The sequence below is a fragment of the Nothobranchius furzeri genome, chromosome 10 (assembly GCF_043380555.1).
Source record: "Nothobranchius furzeri strain GRZ-AD chromosome 10, NfurGRZ-RIMD1, whole genome shotgun sequence".
Taxonomy (NCBI): Eukaryota; Metazoa; Chordata; class Actinopteri; order Cyprinodontiformes; family Nothobranchiidae; genus Nothobranchius; species Nothobranchius furzeri.
In genome coordinates this window covers 46,119,305-46,141,573 of record NC_091750.1, presented here as the reverse complement: position 1 = coordinate 46,141,573, position 22,269 = coordinate 46,119,305, and the positions used below count along the sequence as shown (strand labels likewise).

General features: G+C 41.5%; 1 protein-coding gene across 1 annotated transcript; it reads left to right on the top strand.

Moving 5' to 3' along the window:
• Positions 1 to 783: 783 nt before the first annotated feature.
• On the top strand, positions 784 to 11,321 carry arhgap31 (Rho GTPase activating protein 31). The gene is made up of 12 exons (XM_015960799.3): positions 784 to 1,088; positions 3,352 to 3,454; positions 3,793 to 3,937; positions 4,976 to 5,058; positions 5,150 to 5,257; positions 5,368 to 5,510; positions 5,579 to 5,789; positions 5,862 to 5,983; positions 7,935 to 7,991; positions 8,101 to 8,739; positions 8,837 to 8,985; positions 9,139 to 11,321. The coding sequence occupies exons 1-12, from the start codon at positions 989 to 991 to the stop codon at positions 11,116 to 11,118; spliced, it is 3,840 nt and encodes a 1,279-aa protein (XP_015816285.1). The 5' UTR covers positions 784 to 988; the 3' UTR covers positions 11,119 to 11,321.
• Positions 11,322 to 22,269: the final 10,948 nt, after the last annotated feature.

The window sequence follows — 22,269 nt, the reverse complement described above, 5'->3', positions numbered from 1 at the left end:
TCAGACATGACATTGCTATGGAGGGATGGCATTAAGATGTAGTCAGAACGCTGAGGGGAGGGGGCGTTATTTGCCTTTCATAATTGACACCTTGTGTTACTGAATTAGATTTTTTCTAATCAATTGTGAGGATAAAGGCATGAAACGCTGCAATGACAAGCACGTGCTGTCCATCTTGTTGGGTCTGCTGCCCCCCCTCCCATTTCCCATCTGTGCCCTTCTGGCCCTCACAAGTCACCTCCCACTTTCCTCTTCCTTCAGAGCTGGTCTGTTTTTGTTTTTGAGCCCGGGCTCTCTGCACAGGAAACGGTGTATACACTGGGAGCATTCAGGAAGGCAGAGAGGCTTTCCCGTTAGCTCCAAGTATGGGAACATGTACAAAAAAATAAAAAAGAAAGGCATATAAGAGGTCAGTAATTCCTAAACTGGGAGAGAACCAGATGACAACTGTTCTCCTCCAATAACCTTACTTCCCTCCCTCTTTTAAAAAATCTCTGCAACAACCCGGTCTCCCGTCACTCAGATTATTTAGGATAGAAGGAGTGTGCGTGGGACTGCGTGGAGGTCTGGGCTCCAGAACAGGCGGTGGAAGGGGGGAGACTGGAATGAAGGAAAAGAGGAGGAGAGAGCGCGACTGGCTGGGGGTAGAAAAACAACCGGAAACCCAGTGATTCCAGTGCTGTTTCTGCAAATCCACCAGACAGAACAAGAGCCTGCCTCGTCCCATCCAAACTAACTCCTTTTCTCCAGTTTGTCTCCTAAAATAATAAGATCCTGAAGGAGGTGAAGCCTCAAACGTGACGTCGGTGCGGCTCTCAGTCAGTAGCAGTGTGATTAGCCAGTCTGAGCGGATGCAGACATTTGGGAGCTGTGTGCTGAGATTTCTTTCTGCTCTGCCATCTCAAACGATTTTGAGGTCCTATGGATCCGTCTTTGTGCTTTCAAGGAACCTCTTGTGTTAATCGTCCTGACTACTAACGGGAGCCACATGAAGAATAAAGGGAACAAGCAGAAATCCAAAAAGAAAGGAAATGAAAATGTGTTCGGCTGTGACCTGATAGAACTTCTCCAGAACTCAGGACAAGATGGTAAACTTTTCGTTTTGATTTCAACACTTATGTTCACATTAATGTTTAAAGAAAAGATAAGAAACAGTTTGTTGTTTATCTAATTGTCTTTGTTCAAAGGTTACACGCGTGTTTGATGTCAGATCACATGTGTTTTACATTTACTGGGACCATTCATTCACCCATTGGCTGTGTTTAATGGACTTTGGGTGGGGCGCTTACATTTTTTGCATCTCTTTGTTCCTAGTTTATATGAAACTGGAGGAAACTTTGTGAGTTCTTGACACAAAAACCAACAATCTGGGAGGTGTTTGCCATGAAATATCCGTAAGGACACCATTTAGTCAAGTCGACCTGTTTGAGGCTGTTCTCAGTGTGAGGCAGAGCAGGAAGTCAGGGAGGAGGTGTGGGTCATACTCAGTGTCCTGGAAGCAGTAGACTTATTGTCCTTTTTTAGGTTGTTGAAACTGGTTCCCCCCCCTAAAATCTTAAATGTGACACAAAAGTTTATATAAGAAAACCTGCAACCGTAACATTTTTATTCAGTACTGTTTGTTGATCTTTTCAACATTTAGATTTTTTTACTTCTGATGTAAAAATGCAAGGATTTTTAAGAAAATAGACTTTTGTAGCTGTAATAAACACTTGGTAACGCTTTACAATAGGGGTCTCTTTATTAATGTTACTTGGTGCATTATTAAGCATTAATAAACAAAGGTCAGGAGGTGTCTGCTTCATAATACATTACATAGCATGGTTAAGCAGTTGTTGATACGTTATTGAGTGGTTTATTAATGCGTAATAATGCACTAACATTAATAAAGTGTTACCAAGCACTTAAACACTTAAAAACAGTAATAAAAAGCTGAAATAAAACCCACTTCCCGTTTCATTTTTACACTTAGCAGAATTGAAGTTATAAAACATCTACAATCTATCAGAATCAGTAGGAATTACCAAAAGGGTTGTAAAACATTATTGGTGTGTAAAAATGTAATTTCCAGTAATTCAAATAGGTCAAACTTCAAAAAAGCCTTTTTTTCTGCTGACATCATCCGTTGTGCATTTCCTCTCCAGGCCTGTGATAACTGGAGAGATGAGCTATTCCTAATCTACTCCACTCCAAATTAAGAATAACAAATGATGCAGAGAGACGGATTCATAGATGAGCTCCTTTGCGTCAACAAGATAAACACGGTTTTGCTCCGTTTGTTTGAGCTGCTTAATCTTGGTGTAATTTGGGATTGGATGTTCTCAGATGGGTAAACCAGGGGAGATTCAGTTACTATCACACAGTTGGTGTCAGACGTTAAAAGAGAGAAAGGAAAGCAGAAAATAGAATTTTTGAATTTGCAGTTCCAGTTTCAACGTGGGACTCTGTTCAGTCGCCAGTCAGAATGAAATGTTTTCTCAGGGCAAAATTCAGGAAGCACTAAATGACAACCCGACAGTCGTTCATCATCCAGATTTTAACCACAAACGGGCAATTACATATTCAATTATGTAAGTCAAAAAGATGAGAATTTAAATAACTGTTTGTGTCTGTGGTGAGGAGCGAGAAATGAGCTGTTGCCAAAAATATTTAGACCATCAATTAGCGGTGGATCGATTTTGTGTTTTTGTTTGTGATGTAATTAAACTAATTACTGAAAAATATGAAGATTGAAGCAGAAAAATGATGGGAAAGAAGACTAGATATTTACTGATGGTATAAAGAAACATTAAGGGCAAAAAAATGTAAAAGTCTTCTTGAAACTATATCCTTTCTTCTTTAATTTTATTGAAACAAATTTAAATTGCTCAGCTCCAAACAGAATTTCCAGTTTAGGCTGGGCTTTGGGATAATTTGCACCCTTTTAAACCATATTTGTAAGTCAAATAAATGGTGGTGAGCTTAAATGTGAGCAGATAGTTGAAAACCACAGCTAAACGTGGTAGAGTCGTCTTTAAACGGTTGTTTACTCGTGGTGATGAACTGTTGTTAGGAAAGCAGAGTAGGTCAATGGTAACATTACAAAGAGCCGTTTCTATTAGAGGAAATGTCGTAAGTAATACCAGCTACAAGGCCTGGGTGTGTCAGCTTTCCTCTGAAACAAACAAACCATTTTTAACTTCCTGTCCAAGTCCACCTACAGTCACCAGCCCTGAGGAGCAGCTCCAAACCACAAGCTCCATGAAGTCAGTCAGTTTTATTCTCAAAACTTTCTGCTCAAAACGCGGCATCTGTGTAAATTAAACGCTTTTTTCAGCATCTCCATGATTAAACTTGATTTCCTTTCTGCAGTTCCTCAGGTCCTGAAGAAATGTGCAGAGTTTATTGAGAAGTTTGGGATTGTGGACGGCATTTACAGACTTTCTGGGGTCACCTCGAACATCCAGCGCCTCAGGTACTTAGAAGTTGTGTTTCTTTTAAGATACAGAAATAAAATCTCCCACCAGTGATGCTTGAGTCTTCATAACACTAAATTCGGGTTCTCTGGGTGTTGCACATCTTCTAAAGAACAAATAAATCTAACCAAGTTTCATGTTGCATCTTCAGACTAGCTTCAAGTCTGCTGCTTCTGCTACAGCTTTGGTTTACTGCAGTTCAGAGGAGCTTCATGGTGCAGAAGAAAAGCTAACTGTCTCTCTCTCTCTGTGTGTGTGTGTGTGTGTGTGTGTGTGTGTGTGTGTGTGTGTGTGTGTGTGTGTGTGTGTGTGTGTGTGTGTGTGTGTGTGTGTGTAGGCAGGAATTCTGCTCTGAGGTGTGCCCTGACCTTACAAAGGAAGTGTACCTCCAGGACATCCACTGTGTGGGTTCCTTATGCAAGCTGTACTTCAGGGAGCTACCCAATCCTCTGCTCACGTTCGAGCTGTACAGCAAATTCACCGTGAGTACCTCCACCACTGTCTGCAGTGGAGAAACGTTCTGAGACGCTGGAGATGTCCAGCAGTAGACCGGTTCTACATGCTGAACCGATTGCTGACAGGCATATTCATGTCACCTGGTTTTCCTGAGTGTGGATCTGGTTTAGATCGCCTCAGGTGTTTTTGAAAAGCAGGGGTTTCTAAACTTTAAAAGATGTAGGCCAAACTTCCTTTCTTCTAAAATCCCAGTTGACAGCCACACAAAGTCACGTTTTGGACCACAAACGGCCTCCGCGCCATACATTGAACCCCTGATTTTGGAGTTGAAGCTTCTTTATTGACAAGCAGGAGAGGTAGAAACACCTGGATCCTAATGGAATGATAAAACTACATCATTAGAGACATTTTGTGGTCAAAGTTGGGACGATAGGATCTAAATAACAGCTTTTAGGCTTTTGTGGGTGAAATATAGACATGAAAGAGATTTTCAGCTGTGGAGAAGGAACAGAAACACCAGAGTGTAGGAGCTGGTAGAAGCCGTCTGGGCACCTCGACGGACCATTTGCATACCTTGGCATCCACACACTCCGAGCTGAATGTGCCTTCAAACTCCAGAGCTTTGGTATTTTTGGAAAGGCCTTCCTCTCCCTCTGTGTACCAGCAGGAATGTAACGGATGAGGGAAAACGTTTCTTTCATGATTTGAAGTTGGAATAAAATTAGCTTTGGGTGTATGTTTTGTTACCTTCACCTCTATTTGAGCCGACGCCACGTGTTATCTTGTTTTTATCAGGATGTAAACATTTAAAATGAGATTTCTGACACCAAACTGCACAGATGTTTTAGCTCATGATTACGACACGTGAAGCTAACATGTGCAGCTCTTTCTACATTAGCCATGCATTTTAAACTGAACATCTGTTTAAGTGTTCAGCAACGATCGCACACAGACATGCAAGTGACAGCAACTGTAAATGAATGGGAATTGGCCACAAAATTAGAAAGTTAACTGCAGCTTTTTAACGCTACAGGTGTGGTTTGTTTGGTTTCTTCTACATGCAGGGAGCTGTTTCAGTTCAGGGAGATCATGAGAGGCTGTTACACATCCAGAGTGCTGTCAAAGAGCTGCCGACAGCTCACTTCAGGTGAACTTCGAACCATTTTCAGTCTCACTCCTAAAAAAAAACATTCCAACTCACAAACTGAGTGTTAAAGTAAAGCTTTGTTTATTTTCAGGACTCTAGAGTACCTCACCAAGCACTTGGCCCACCTCGCCACTTTGAGCAGCCAGACAAACATGCATACACGTAACCTGGCCCTGGTCTGGGCTCCAAACCTGTTGAGGTGCGTTTGGCTTCCCAGAAACGCCTAAAACCTTCCATGCACCGAGTAGAATAATACAAGTTTTCAAGTATTTTTAAAACAATTATTTGTATCTGACTTGTTTTTCGCAGATCCAAGGACATTGAGGCGTCCTCTGGTAATGGAGACATGGCGTTCCAGGAGGTACGGATACAGCAGTCGGTCATTGAGTTTATTTTAAACCACGTAGAGCAGATCTTCAACAGTGATCCTGTGCCAGTTAAAGCCAAAGAAGGTATGATATTTAGGATTTTAAGAGCAGGCTTTGTTGATGAATTAACCTAATGGATTAAACCTCCACAGGACCCAGTTTGCTGTGCGGAGAGAAGAAGTACGCCACGCTCCCGATCAGCGGCCAGTGTGGGCCGATGAAGCTGATGAGCCTGGAGGAGGCCCAGGCTCGCTCCTTGAGTCCAAACCATCCTGTTCACAAAGAGCGTCAGCGAGAGAACAGCCTTCCCGACACGAGCACGGCGACGCTCTATCACACCGTCATAGAAATATCAGACCACAAGTCAGTTTAATCTGAGGGTGTTTGTGCATCTAAAACTGCAATAAGACACACTAATCTATCTCTGTCTGCTAGGAGGAGATTTTCTGGCAAATCTAAGAAGTGGAAGTCCATCTTTAACCTTGGAAAATCTGTTGACTCAAAGGGAAAACTGAGCCGCAACGGCAGCGTTTTGACAAGAGGACAGGGGGTGACAGGTGAGTTTATCAGAAACACTTCTCTTAACCCTAACCCGACAACTTGTTAGCCTTTTTCTACAATAAAACACTTTAATGGTAAAGGACTGCATGAGTTTTGTAAATGATCATGTGCATGTAAATATCTTTTATTTACTTTATTTTTTATTAATAAAAAAATAATGTAATGATGATAATGGTGAATGTGTTTTTAAGAGGATACACAACATGCAACAAAAGTTATGATAATCATCATCATATAAAATCTGTTATATAGCAAGGAATTATTAGGATTACAATAACAGCAATAATAGTTACGGTAACAAGAATGGAATAAACAAGTGAAACATAAAATTGATGGCATTAAATCAGAAATCTGTTTTTTCTCAGAGGGCACCATCTAGAGGCAGAAAAAGTGTAGTGCACCTTAAAGAGCAAGTCACCCCCGAATCAACTTTTTTTTGCTGATAGACTATATAAATGTGTGTCTAATCATGCTGTAGACACGCCAATAATTTGTCACTTTAGTGCATTTTAGTTAAAATTTAAATATTCTGCCTAAAACTGTCAGTGTTGCGCCCTCTTCAGGTAGAAAGTCTGCACTACATTTGAATTTTAATCCACCATTGCTATTGGCTAAGAGATACACTATGACGTTAACTGGTCCCATATGATGTCACAATGCTGCTGTGAGCCTGTGTTAGTGGCTCCGCCCTCTCAGCCTGCCAGCCAGTGCCTCCTTTTGGCGCACAGAAAATGGGGGTGGAGTTAAACTCTGGTAGAGGGTGACTTGCTCTTTAAAGCTGTTATAGCAAATCTGCAAACAAGCTAGGTTTTGAACACAAAAACAGTCATGAAACCAGAAGTCTGTGTTGCCAGAGGAAACCAGATAGCGTTAAACACCAGTCACAATTTTCTGGGTCCAAACATCTTTTGTTGCCTGTGTTTTTCTTTTTGGGACTCTGGTAGTTTGTCCTAAAGTTGAAGTGGTAGCAGCCGGCTGTTTCTCCTTTTTTGATATTATTAAGTGGAGAACCTCTCACACCAGTGGTGTTCTGTTGCTAAATACATAAGTGTGTGAGGAATGGAGGACCCAGGGAAGTGCAGCAGTTTAGCGAGACCGACAACCGGATGGTCCGTTGGTTGTTTTCGATACAAGCTGTGTTATTGGTGGAGGTTTTTAGACAAATGCGAGGGAACCACTTCATTATTTTTTACTTTTTTTTCTCCACAAAATATTTAGCTATTCTATGTTGAAAGGTTGTTTGACATTTTCTTGTATGTTTTTCAAATTTGCCATTGCAGCTTTAAACCCCTCTCCCTACTGCCTTGATTACTGGTGGAAGCAACGTCTCTCATTTTTGAACGCACACCTCTAGACGGCCAACAGAGCTAGAACACATTGTTGTATAAATATTATTTTCATGTAATGCGGTTTATTCATGTACGTAGAGTATATATATAGAAAGACTTACTTGTACATACAAAATGTTGCCGACTCTGCATCAGTCTAGATTCTTCCTCTAACGCTCCTGATGTCTCACACCATTGGCTAATGCTGAGTGGTGCTCTGTTCAAATTGCATGGGGCTCAGTGGGACGGAGGGCGGGCTTAGCAAAACAAAATGATGTCCTTGGGCAAGACACTTAACCCGCCTTGCCTGCTGGTGGTGGTCGGAGGAACCCAAGGCGCCTGTGATTGGCAGTCTCGATTCCGTCAATGTGCTAGAGCAGCTGTGGCTACAATGAAGTGTGTGTAGCGTGTGTGTGAATGACTGGATGACTGATTGTGTTGTGAAGCACCTTGGGGGGTTGTAGAACCTAAGATTGTGCTATATAACTACATATATCACAGTACGGGGTAAGACCATCACTTTTTTATATTTGTTTAAATGTTGCCATTTGTGTGGAAATTTGTTATTTTTACATTGTGCCAAATAGATGAATGTTGAATTTCTGTGTTTCTTCTACAGAAAAAGCAGCGCTGCGCTCATCCAGGAGCATGGAGTCGTTATGCATATCACCACCAGGTGGAGCTACTTCCCTTTTTTCCTTTGTGATTCAGGATCATGATCTCTTTATGAAACTATTAATGCTTTACTGAGAACTGATTTTTTTCTTTGTTGGTCATTTGCACAGGTGCAGACAGACCAGAAGTCAATAATCCAGTAGGCGGATCCAGCAGTGTTTTTATTCCTGATGTAAAATCCAGAACTCTGGGATCCGACTCGCTCTGTGACCTGACTGAGCACGACCCGAGCTGGGAGGTTAAAGAGAAAACCTCTGGCGGGGCGACAGCTGTGTGGAGCTCCAGCATGAACCAGAAGGACTCTTCAGGAGCTTCCTCTCAGAAGTCCCTCCCAGAGCAGCTTAAAGTGTTCAAAGGTGATGACCTCAGCAGTTACAAGCCCTCGTCTCCTAAAAGCAGGAGGATGCTCTACGCCGGATATTCCCACAGCAACTCCTCACGGCCCTCATTCCCAGGAAGCTTCTTCCCACTGGAGTCCTCACCGAGGCACCAACGCAGAGCCATCAACATTTCTGAGCCTTTCGCCGTGTCCGTACCTCTCCGTGTGTCTGCTGTTATCAGCTCCAACAGCACGCCATGCAGGGTGCACAGCAAGGACAAAGCTGCCACTCTAAGATCCAGCAAGGAGCCCTCAGAGCAGAGCAGCAACTTCAAAAAGAGCAACACGTTCCCCCTGCTGGAGCCAAAGAGGCAGGAAGGAACAGAGAAGAAGCTCATGGACGAGCTGGCCGCTAGAGCTTCACCAGATGGTAATTTCAACATCTCGTGCCACTGTTTAAAATACAGTTTCTCACATTTGTGCTAAATGATGTTGGATGTGATTGAAGATGTGCTTTTTGTATTTAGATACAAGCAGACAAGTGATGCAGAAAGATGAAGGAGAGAAGAAACCCTCTGACCTGGAAGCCCTGCCTCACGCTCTTCCTGCTGGAGAAGGCAAAGATACAGACCCACCTTCTGGAGAAGAGCGCCATCAGCCCACGCAGAACCAACTGGTAAATAGTGTGATTGCTGCACAAGACCTTCAGTTGAATAAAACCAAAATAAATGTATTTATTGCATGTTTGCATGGCTCAGTATTTTTCTTTTTGATGTAGCTTCTGATTCATCTCTCGTTCACGTGTCGTTTAACTCTTCTGATCTCTCAGGATCGGGGATCCTCTACTGGGAAAGAAGTCCACCCCGAGCTGAAGATAACTGAGCCCGAAACCAACCTGCTGGACGCATCTTTGAAACCAGTTTTCTTCTCGACGAGTGCTTGTGTGAACCCAAAGTTAACAATGGATGTGAAGTCGAAGCGAAGTCGTAGCTCCCCGTCTCTATCTTTGCTCTGTAGGGAGCCATCCCAAAGTACCCCTCCCAGTGATCATGTGACTTCTACCAGATCTGATTGCAAAAAGAAGCAGCCCTCAGAACCAGACCTCTTGTTTGTTGTTCATAAAAACATTGACCTCACATCTGGTGGAAAATCTCATAATCTTCAACTTCTGGATGCATCAGAGCAGCAACCACGGCGAAAAGTCCCAGCGCTAAACAAAAACGAGCCACCTTACGCCAAACAAAGCCAACGTCCTGCGAAGGAAGCCAGTTTGCATCACGTTATGAACCACCTGACACTAAAAGACCTTCCACAAGTGGCTAACTTCTCAGTAGCAGACAGCACAGACAGAAAACATGAAACTCATCACGGGGACAAAGAAATGCCACATGTGATCCCTGAGACGGACGCTGGCCAGAGGCTGTCCGTGTGCTTAGAGGAGAAACACGCCTCAGTGGAACCGCCGAACCTCGAGGATGAAGAGGGGTGTGGGGAGCAAATGGAGGAGCTGGACTTGGTGGAGCCCTGGGATGATCTCAGCTCCACTAAGCAGTGGGTGACCAGCCCTCTGCACTCACCTGATATAGAAGAGTTGCTCAACCAGCTGTCACCTTTCAGCCCACAGGAAGCAACTCTGAGCTCTGAGGGAAACAAGCATTCATCTCTGTCAGCTGATGATAATAAACAATCTGTTATCAGGACTGATCAAGTCTCAGGAAACCCTCCACCAACAGTTCCTATGAGAGCGCGTGAAACCAGCAACAATGCAACACAACCTCAGGCTGCAAAGTGCAACACAACCAAACAGAAAAATACAGTTTCATCTCAGAGGTTCAACAGACAAACGTCGTTTGAGACAGTCGTCCCAGAGAGACGAGAGGAGAACCGCTTCTGTAAACACAGGCCCTACTCGCTGAACCTGGACCTGGACCTGGGCCATCGTTACATCAGAGATATTTCTAATCAACAGAACTGTAAGTCATCAGAGTTCTCACTATGTCAGAAAGGCTCGCTGGCCTCGGCTGCAACTGGGAGCAAAGGCCACTCGGAGTTGGACCTGTTTCTGAACGATCGACAGGCGCCTCTTCGTCGAAACTCGGCTCCGGTCAGCGTGTCGTCAGTTCGGACAGCCTTCATGATTAAAACGTGTCAAGCCAAAGCTGTGCCGGTCATCCCTCCAAAGGTCCAGTACAGCCAGATACCTCGGTTGAGACACGAGGGGGATTCCAACCCAGTAAAAGAACAAGAAAAGGGCCGTCCTAAGATCAGTGCAGAAACCAGCAGTGCAGCGCCGCCTCTTCCTCTGATGTTGATGTCAGACCTACCAGAACAGCTGGAGAATAAAAAGCCTGGTCCCAAACAGCAAAAAACCCCAAGTGTTCAAAAATCCGCAGAGTCTGTAAAGACCACCTCCACGCCAGAGCTGCCTGTCATAACCAGGAGACTCAACCCGAATCTGGAGGTCTTCGTGGATTGTCCCAGACCCAACAGAGCAAACTTGTTACAAAGACCATCCTTCAGGAATCGACAGAGACCTCAGAGTCTCATCCTCCTCAGCCCTCCTTTCCCCATCATGGACTATCCGCCGTCAGGAGATGACGGGAGGCTCCTGTCGTCCATCAAGAACCTGAACGACACATCTGCCCTTCTTTCTAAGGAGAATTTCAGGACGTCAGAGGGGATTTCTCTTCACAATAAAATGACGATTCCAAAAAGTGGACAGAGACTGGAGACGTCCACCAGCTGCTTCTACCAGCCTCAGAGGAGGTCGATGATATTTGACAGCAGGAGCCACCGGCAGATCGAGTGACCAGAAGAAGGCTGGTTGCATGTAAATAGATGGAGGGTCTTACAGAGGAAACAGAGGGAGATGATAATGATAATCTATGGGATTTAGTTTTTTATATTCTGTGAAAGATTAAGTTTAAAAAAAGGTTCAAAAACAGGAACTTGAAGCCATAATTGAAACGAGATCCAAAGCAGTAACTAAAAACTTTCCTCAACTTTGTGTTCTTATTGACTTTATACTTTAGTCATTTTTATTAATTGATTACCTGTAAATTAAATATTCATTTAAACAGAAATCACATTAGAGCATGAAAAATGACATCAGAGGTGATCAACAGGAGAAGGCGGTGAACCTAAAGATATTGACTTGAAAATTTGCACAAATAAAATATATTAGTCTGTCCCATCCCTCTCTGCTGTGCTTCAGCTCAGGCTCCACTTTTATCTTTTTAATAGCAAATAGCAGCAGTGGATGTGAACTGTTACTCTTTTCATGCCCTATTTGGTCATGCCTGATCCCATTCAGGACTACCTCAGCTGAGATTTCAACCATCCTCTAATAAACACTGCTGACGTCTGATTCACAAGTATTCTTATCGTCTAAAGAAAAAAATCCACAATTGCTAAAGCTAATTTGTGGGTATGAATTGCAAAACATAGAACACTTGTCTTGAATTTGTGCACATCGATTTGCGCATCCCTGAGCTGTTGATTCAAGGTAAATGTAGAAGAAAATGAAGGTCCTGCATCACAGGATGAGTTTCAGCTGGTTTGGACAAAACTAACAGGTTTATTTAAGCCCAAAGTTGGTTTAAGTGGGGATTTTTATAAACAATAATCTTTCTCAGATAGCTCTTTGAACAACCTACGTTTGGGGGAAATTGTTAAATTCTCCCCAACATAATGAACTAGTTTGTCACAATAAAGTTTGTTTTACACTATTTAAATTTTTGATGCAGTGTTTGAAAAATATAAAATGTTGACTGTGATCGTCAAATCCTCCTCCAGCTGTAAATAACCATAGCACTCTATGCAAATGAATGTGTACGGAAAGCCAAAGAGTTATGAAATAGTTTTTGAGTTCAAAGTTCTTTTGAACAACAGTAATTTACTTCAGGGCTAGCTTCACTGTGACAAGCCCTTGTCACAAGTAATCTTTGTTTCTCTAAAATGAGGTTGTTCAAGCAGCAGATGTTCATTAACTGCCCACAGGAACCCACTTTAAGGTTAAATAAAAAATAAAAATAAAGCTCTATTGCATGCTCACATAAAAGAGAAATTATGACGGAGTGAAGGTGCTGAAGAACCTCCTAAGTTCAGGTTTTGAATCGTTTTAGTTTTTTTTCTTCCACAAAACAATTTAAATCCGTGAAAACCTACATGTTTGGATTTTCAGGGATTTAACTGTTAGTTCACTGTTATTTCAGACATACTTGTAAAACAAAATAAAAATAATACAAATAATGAGTAAAGAAATAATCTGAATAAAAAAACACATGTTTCTGCTGCTCACCTTTTTAAAAAAGTTTCCATCTCCATAGTTTTTTGTGAACACAGCAACGGGTGAATTAAATAAAGAAAAACATTTTTAAATTAAATTTGAAATACCTTTTTAAATAACTGAAATGTATTTTTCTGAAATGTTTGTGTTTGTAAAATTTAAGTTAAAGGTTTTGGATACGTACAGTTTTTTTTTAAATAAAAACAAATAAAGAAGTAATGCAGTGCATCACCACAGGTGAAACACTCCCAGAGTTACCACAAGGACCAATTTGGTGCGCCACCCCAAATTTTTTCTTTGGCCCTGTCTGGCCACCCCTATCAAAATTTTCTGGAGGCGCCCCTGACTGTCAGGAGCAGATTTTTTTCCCAATATTCTGACTTCTTTCCACAAAATAGATCCAAAATTTTATTTCAGTGAAGCTAAAGTTTTGTTTTAGACTTAAACATAACAGATGCAGACACTTTTAATTCACATGCATCTTGTAGTTATTTTCCGCAGGCGTTCAAGTTCAGCTTTCTAATGTTATTAACAACAAGCAGGTGAAACCATGTTGGAACTGCACCGCTGCTTATTATGAGACAGTGAACTGGAAGTTGTGCATGTTGACTGTATTTGCTGTCGATGTTGCTTTGACAAAGTCCCAGTTGCCTATTTCAGGATTTTCTCAAATTTGACATCCTTTAAACTACTGAAGCGCCTACCTGCAGCAGCATAGATCAGCTTTCTGCTAAAAACTCCACGGATGTTATACCATGTTTTATACTGGAGTTTGGATGGATTGAAGGAATGAAAATCTCATGTTATAAATGTGTTTTATCATGAAAGAAATACTGGTTCAGATATATATTCATATGAAAATCGCCTGATTCAGACATTTGAGAAGAAATTTTTGCTTTATTTTATGTTTTTTTATGGCACCTATGTACATATGATGTCAGGTGAATGAAAATGTTAAACATGTTTTAAATAAATGTCTTCATTCAAAATTTTCTATTTGGATTGTTTGACTTTAAAAGGCTTTTTGGTGACTTTTAGAAACATAACTAACTACTTAACCTGATGAGCCTCTAGCACAGGGGTGGGCAATCCTGATCCTTGCTATCCAGCATGTTTTAGTTGTGTTTCTGCTCCAACACACCTGATTCTTAAATATATCACCTGTTCAGCAGCTCATCAGGCTCTGCAGCAGCCTGTAAATCATCGGCAGATTAAAACCAGGTGTGTTTAAGCTGAGAAACAAATAAAACCTGCTGGATAGCAGCCCTCGAAGGCCAGGATTGCCCACTGCTGCTCTAGGAGCATTCTGCAAATTTTAGACCGTTGCTCTACATTGGTTGGGTTCAGTCATACAGGCACAGATAAAATTGTTGGTACCCTTCGGTCAATGAAAGAAAAGCCCACAAAAATAACTTGAATCTGACAAAAGTAATGATAAATTAAAATTCTATTAAAAGTAACAAATGAGATTCAGACATTGCTTTTCAACCTTGAACGGAATTATTTAAAAAAATAAATAAACTCATGGAACAGCCCTGGACAAAAATGATGGTACCCCTAGAAAAGACTGAAAATAGGGACGTGGTAAATGAAGGTGTGTCCACTAATCAGCATTACAGGTGTCTACAATCTTGTAATCAGTCGGTGGGCCCATGGGCATAGTTTCTTTGGGGGGACGGGGGGGGGGGACATGTCCCCCCACGTTTTTCAAAGTAAATTTTTGTCCCCTGCCCGTTTTACCATCCCAAAACTACATCACGCTATATGAAATAGACACTGGTTGAGCACTAGGACCAAGTGCTTGTGTTGAAGCCTGTTTCCCATTAGAAGCGTCCACAAGCTCATCTACTGGCTCTGCTGATACTTGCTAACGTGTGATTGGCCGTTCCTGCCACCTGTGTACTTGACAGTTCTACATTCCTGACATTAAATAAAAGAGCCTCTAGGCTGTAGTTTTATCATTGTTAATCTATCTCTCCAAACTAGCTCTGTTTTCTCTGTTTTCAAACATGCAGTTGTTGTACCTATCCTTAAAAAAAACCCAGTTTGGACTTCTTTCACCCTAAAAGTTACAGACCCATTTCTAAATTACCCTTTACCTCTAAAATATTGGAAAATGTTATGGAAGATCAACTGATTACTTTTCTGGAACTACACAACAGTTTTGACAAATTCCAATCTGGTTTTCGTAAAAAGCATTCAACAGAAACAGCTTTGCTTAAAGTTTCTAGTGACATGATGGCTACAGTCAACGGGGAATTCAGTGTTAGTATTGTTTGATCTTTCTGCAGCTTTTGACACTGTTGATCACAGCACCTTAATTAACAGACTTGGCGACTTGGTGGGGGTCTCTGGAACTGTTCTAGTCTGGTTTAGATCGTACCTTTCTAGCAGAAGTTACAGTGTCTGTAAAAAAAACACATTCTCACACTCGAAGTGGCTAAAACTGACGATGGGTGACCAACTGTTTATGCCGTGCTGTGCCAGAGCATCACTTTCTGACACCCGTAGTAAAACGATGATTTCACCAAATTGTGACCGCTACCCTCTTACTATTTAACCTTACCCTGACCCCCTTCCTAAACTTAACCCACTTGCGCATGCAAAACTTTGTTTCTAGTTGTATCATCCCTCTAAAACATGGTTAACGAGAGCCGGGGTGTGTCCAATTGGGGAGGTCCAGGAGAGGGAGCATGAGGTGAGCAGAAGAGCGGGTCGGTCAGGGTGAACGGTGAACGTGTCTGAGCGGAGTCCGGGAATCCTATGGAGCACAAGAGAAGAATCCTGGGGCGTAGGAGTATCCTGAGGCGTCGGGAAGAAAACTGAAGGCAGGCAATCACAAAAAATCCAAAATCATGAGAGTACAAAACACTAGTCTCAAAAACCTAGAACCACCACAAGGGCTGGAAACGACCAAGCTGTAGCAATCATCCGGCATCAAGCTGTGCTCTCCATCCACCTTATGTAGGAAACCCGCTAATTGCTGACCAGGTGCAGCTGGAAGACTCCCTCTCCTGCAACACACTCAAAGATAGGTTGTTGAGAGGAGTACCCACCCGGGCTCATGACAACCGATGCTCTGGCACCGCGTGATGTCTCCCGATGTGTTACACATCGGAAACAAACGCTTGGTCGCCCATCATCAGTTTTAGTCACTTCAGGTGTGAGAATGTGTTGGTATAAACCAAATCATGTCAGATTCTACTGATTTGTTCTGTGGGGTACCACAAGGCTCTGTTTTGGGTCCACTGTTGTTTCTACTGTGCATACACCCTTTTGGACAGATAATTGACTGTTTTCATAATGTCTCTTATCACCTATATGCAGATGACATTCAGCTGTACTGCTTTACTACTTTGAAGGCACTTTTTCACTTGCGACTCTCAGCCATCATCAAAAGAACCCGGTGAGAACCATGAGGAGTTAAGGCATATCGCTCTACACAAAAACAGAACGGGCATGAGCAGGAAGTGAAAACTAACCCGGGAACGAGCATGTGCAATGACAGCCTTGCGTAACAGCTTCACCAGAATGATTGACAGTTATATGGACCAATGGTTCAGATGATCCATCCAGAAGAAAAAGATGTTCCCCTCTACCTTTATGGACAGAGGAGACAAAAATGGAACTTTTGCCAAGGCCCATCAGCTCTTTGTTCACAGACAGAAAAATGAAGTACATCAAGAAAAGAACACTGTTCCTACTGCGCAACATGGAGGAGGCTCTGTTATTTTCTGGGGCTGCTTTGCTTCATCTGGCACAGGGTGTCTTGAATCTGTACAGGGTGCAATGAAATCTCAAGACTATCAAGAGATTCTAGAGAGAAATGTGTTGGCCAGTGTCAGAAAGCTTGGTCTTGCAACAGGACAATAACCCAAATCACAGCCACAAACTCCCACGAATGGCTAAGAGGAAAACATCGGTCTATTCTAAAGTGGCTGTCTATGAGCCCTGACCTCAATCATATTGCTTCAACAAAAAACGCTTGACCGTCTTCAGTTGATCCAGAACTCTGCAGCGAGGCTCCTAACTGGAGCAAACAGAGCACACGTCACTCCTATTCTGATGTCTCTGCACTGGTTACCCGTTAACGTTAGAGTTCATTTTAGAATCCTGACTAAAACTTTCAATGCTCTACATGGTCAAGCTCCTCCCTAGATTTCTGTACTGTTGAAGCCTTGTGCTCCAACTTGAGCCCTCAGGTCCACAATCCAGAACTTTCTAGAAAATTCCAAGACTAGATATAAAAGTTCAGGTGATCACTGTTTCCAGGTTGTTTTTATTTTTATCTCGTATTGATAGTCTGGAACCCTTTAAAAAAAACATCTGAAGACCCCTTTAGTTGAATCTGCTTTTACTTAAATCTTTGTGTTTCCTTCATCTAATAATGGCATTTTGTGATTTTAATCAATTTTCATTTGTTTTATGATATTTAGTTTAGTTGTGAGGATGATTTTATGACTGATTTGTTTTGTTGATCTTTGTGAAGCACTTTGTGATTTTTTTTCTGTGCTATAAACTTACTTATTGAAAAATGAATATTTCAGTAGTGTTGTTATTGTCACGATCTGCCCCTGCCTTCCTGACTGTGTCCCTCTCCTGCCTGATTAGTCCCTATTGGTTTCACCTGCCCCTTGTTAACCTGCCCATGTGTTCCTTATTTTCCTCAGTGTATTTATACCTCCCGTCTCATTATGTCCTTTGTCAGATCATTGTGTTAGTTGTCAGCGTTGTGTTTGTTCCTGCTGTTGCCGTTCAGTTATTAAAATCACTTTTACTTTATCCGTGCCTGCATCCCCTGCCTCCTGAACTCTCCACCACACATGGTCCATCACCTCCACTCCACTCAACGTGACAGTTATGGCCCTGCTAATGCCAGATGCAGTGTAACAGGCTGCTTTGTGCAACATCAGAGGCAATGAGACTGATTTGAGGGAGCTTGTGGTTTTTGAGTTCACCAGATAAATTCTGTCCAAGGAAAATACTTGAAAACACCAGTTTTTCTACAGTATTGGTATCTGTGATCTGAAGTTATCCTCCAGACATAACAGGAACTTCTAGGTGATTGAAGACCAGGGATTTGACATTTTTCATTCAAATAAAATGCATTTAGACCAATAAAATGTTTATAATGCTAAAATAACAGTTTACAAAGTTTGATTTCTATATGAACTACAGTTTATTTTTGCATTATTTTTTTGTCATTTGTGCAAAAAGAAAGTTATAACTTCTAGTAAAATGACTTAAGTTATTTCCATAGATGTAGTAAATTAATAAAACAAGTAATATAAATCATTTAACAATGCAAACATACGCTTGTAGGTTATTTGTGACATAATTAAGACCTTATGTTTGATTGTCCTGATTTGTGTGGCCATTCTTTTTTAATATAATAATAATTTGCTTCATTTTACAACAAATTCATACTTTAACATTTTCTAAAACACCTGTTGTCTGAAGCTACTTTCTCCTCCAGCTGAACTCTGTCCTGAAACAGGTGCATCAGAGAGTTTTTCCTCCTTGTACGACATACATGGTACTAGAGGCCACTGCAAATGTATTAAAAATATGAGTGTGTGACCTATTTAGGGTCACTCGGATGATTAAGGTGACCAGGAACCACTTAAGGGGGTCCAGAGAGTCATTTGTGGCCCCAGAGCCACTGATTTCAGACCTCTGGTATAGGCCATAAAACACTGAAGTAAGAACAGGTCTGAGATCACAATTATATATATATATATATATATATATATATATATATATATATATATATATATATATATATATATATATATGTTCATTAATACCACCTTAGATAGGCTTTTCACAGGTGAACAAAAGCATTTGATATATATATATATATATATATATATATATATATATATGTATTAAAAGAAAAAGAAAATGTATATTTTGTTTCATTTCTGTCAGACTGTTTTATTTTGTTGCTAATTTATTTCCTTTCTTTTGTTTATAATAAACTTTTACATATTCAAATGCTTTTGTTCACCTGTGAAAAGCCTATTTAAGGTGGTATTAATGAATTTCTGCAGGCCCCGGATGTAAACGTTTCTGTTTTTGTTTAGACCCGTTTTATTTTCCTCTCCATTCTCTCACAAAGCAGCTAAACTTAAAGCATGTTTAGCCTGAGATGCTGCTGAATGAGGAGAACTTAAGGGCCCCCCAAAGATTGATGGAGCCCTTAATTAAATGTGATTCCAGACCTCGGGGCTGTTTGTTCCTATCAGCTGATCTTTGTTTTTACAGAAATGGAAACAATGAGCCACAGTTTCAGTCTGAAGGCTCTTTCAGCTCTTTTTATTGCAGACGTCCATGTTAATTACAGAACTGTGTGTGCCACCAGGTGACGCTCCTGCTCCACAGCCTTGTTTAGAGGAAGCTGCTGAATTGCGTTACAGGTCCATGGAGAGTTTAAACTGCTGCTCAGACGCACACGCATCATCATCATCATCATCAGTTAATCTGATTTGATCCCTATTCAAGCTTAAATCTTTTATTTTATGACAGAATCTATGTCACGTTTGTGGCATTTCTTCATAAACCCTTTGCGCAAACATTTCATAATTAAAACATTAAACACATAATTACGCATGCTTGACCTCTACTCCGGTTAATCTAAAACTCTTCATCACTTATTGCTGCAGATTCTAGAAAATAAATGATAATCTCTCAAAATCATGTTGGGGACTTCGCGCTTTCTTCCAACGTGTCTCACGCTGAGCAACATCCCATCTGGGGACATTCACTTCTCACCAGGCAGCTCTTCCAAATGTCTGCGCAGTTCATTATTTCTGGACCTTTGACACCGCCGGTGTATGGGCCGAGAATTAAAAAGGCGTATTCCCAGCACGCTGAAAAAGGCACGCAGTGCGCGGTGCGCGCGTTGAATATTCAATTAGAGACTTAGGGAGAGTGAAGCTGCGTGCCAGTCCTTCATCCTAAACTACTGATTAGCTGTTAAACAGATTATATACAGCTGAGTGGGTTCAAATGTTGCAGCAGAAACCAGCCGGAGTTCAAGGCAGCGACGGGTTGTTTCCACTCTAACCAGCGGAAACACTTTGTCCACATCAGCAGCTCCATGAGGAGGCACGCTGCGGTTCCGTTTTAGGAGCAGCAAACATTTTAGAGGACGTTCAAAGTGTCCCCGGCAGCCCGAGAGGGAAGTCCGAGCCCCAGCCGCAGTGTAGATTCATCATTTGGCTGGTTTCCAGCTCCTAATGCAAACTATCTTTTCTTTTTTGTGCAAATTTTAAATCTCAGAACATAAACTTCCCCCTGGTTTCCTCTGAAAAAATCTCAGATTTAGTGAAAGAACTGTGCGCGGAGTTAACATACACAAAATGTTTTAAAACATGTTTAGAGTTTTAATGTTATTTGTTTAATTCACATGGAATTATTCTTCCTTTATTGGGAATAAACTCGATCCTCTGGTTTTAGTCTGTTGTTCCAGGAGGTCTGAGGCATCGTTCTTATTCTCTTTTAAAACTATAAACAAACAACTTTTATAAAGCATTTGGTTTTTTTAAAGCTAAGGTTTTGTTAAGGTTTACCACTCATTTCATGCAGCTGAATAAGTTTAAAGTAGTTGAATGTGCAGTGCCTTAGCAAGCCACGCGGGTCCAAAGAGCTCTCATTGAGAAGCCACGTGTCCGTTTCCAAAGCCTCTCCAACTTAACCACCTCCTTTGTACGACTAACCCACATCGGCAGCGTCCCTCCACATAAAGGGATTTGCAATTTCAAGATATTTCAGCCTAAATGTTTTTGACAGTTCCCTCGCTTTTACTTCGGCTTGGTTATTTTAACTGTGCCAAATGGGTCACCTTGGGTTGCTGTCTGCGCGCAAAGGGCTTTTGCGCGCATTCAGTCTGAATTTTTTTCCAACTTTCCTTGACGGGGAAACCAGCTGCTGGTCGTGAAAAGACGGCTTATTAATTGTCCTTTGTCATGCAGAATTGCTTGATTTCTAAAGAAACGTACAAAGGCTCTTTTTCAGGATTCAAGTATTTTGTTTCGTGCGTATTTTCAAACCATCGAATCAGCTGCAGCGCCGCGCCGTCTACCAGACTCTCAGGTACTGACTGCCTGCTCCCTTTGTCCCCTTTTAATGCTGTTGTAAATCGTGCAGACTGATTTGTTACAAGCTGTTCTTTTAATCTGATAGATAAGAGACATGTCAAAGAAAAGCCGTAAATAAAAAATTAGCCGGAATAAAGACAAGGGCGAGTCTGCTAGATGGGCGCCTGTTGACTCAAGCGGCTCTCCAGCGTCAGGGGAGCCCTCTCCTCAGCTCTGTCAAGGTTACGTCCACAATTCCCTTTTCTTCTTTTTAAAAAGACACCGTAGTCCTTTTTGCTTCAATGAATTGATCGGCACAAAATTAAGAATAAATAAATTGAGCATTTGGAACAGCGAGCGTATAAGCTCCCCCAGGGCGCATACCCGGGGGCTATTGAATGGATAAAGGGCGCTTTGCAGAGGACGTTGTGAGGAAAATGGGGCTCTATGGTCCAATTAACAAAATAGTCTAATCCCATATCTTAACAAATGCAAATATTAGAGTTTTGTTAAAAGTGTTTAAGTGAACAATTAAATGAAAGTTTACTGGTGAAACTTCACGTCCAGAAACGCACCGAGGCTGTGTTCTCGCTGTTTAAGAATAAATTTTCCTCTCTTTGAAAAGCTGGAAGAGACGTTAATGTGGTGGGAAATATCATTTGAACCCCAATCAACAAAATAAATATCATTTTATTCATCAAATGTTAGTCAGAAAGCATCTGCAGCGGTGCGTAAAAGAGCCCAACCCAACTGAAACTGGCCGTTCCACTCCGAGGTTTGTTTGTTTTATGTTGTTTTCAGCAAATAAAATATTTTTACATTTTATCTTTTTAATTAGAACATTCATAAGAATTTATCTGAGACAATAACTGCCCCTTAATTTACATTTAAAAATAATACTGATTTCAGGATGGTGCGTATTTTTAAACTTGGCGCAGCACGTTGATTTCTCTTTAAGATTGAAATGATATCTAATAACATTAATTAGATAATATGATGTTATGTTTATTTAACAATAATGTCAGTTCAGCTGAAGGTGTTATGAGCTCTAAATGACCCGTGCAGCTCATAAAACCGACAGAAGACCGGTGCGCTGACAAAAGGAACAATCCGGGTCATGGACACCAAACTGCGCGCTCGCCTCATTTGTTTTCATGTTAGATCAATATCCTAAGATTTGCGTTGTGCCAATGAGTCATTGTACACTCACAGAGACTATTAACTCTCTCACACGAGACAGATCATTTCAGCTGGGATGAAACTTAAAAAGGGCTCCAAAGGGCCGGGGCCAGTCAGTGGTCTCAGGGCTGAGCTTCCCCCGGGAAAAGCACACAAGAAGACCCCATAATAACGCTTTTGTGACTTTGGAGTGATAGGGATTATTTAGATTTTAAATTATTAATGCATATTTGGAAATCTCCCTCCCACAAGCGCGTTTCGTTGCCTGTTGACTCCGCCGTGCTTTGGAAAAGGTGGGGGAAATATTTTAGTGGCATTTGTGATTTTGTTGGTGGACACGTCTCGCTCTGTGACAGAATATTTAATAATTACTTTTGTTTGCTCCCAAATAAAGCTTCATGCCAGATTAACA

Coding starts and splice junctions, on each gene's coding strand:
- arhgap31 (XM_015960799.3), top strand. CDS start 989: ATGAAGAATAAAGGGAACAAGCAGAAATCCAAAAAGAAAGGAAATGAA. Junction 3,455..3,792: donor TCGAACATCCAGCGCCTCAG/GTACTTAGAAGT, acceptor GTGTGTGTGTAG/GCAGGAATTCTGCTCTGAGG. Junction 8,986..9,138: donor AGCCCACGCAGAACCAACTG/GTAAATAGTGTG, acceptor CTGATCTCTCAG/GATCGGGGATCCTCTACTGG.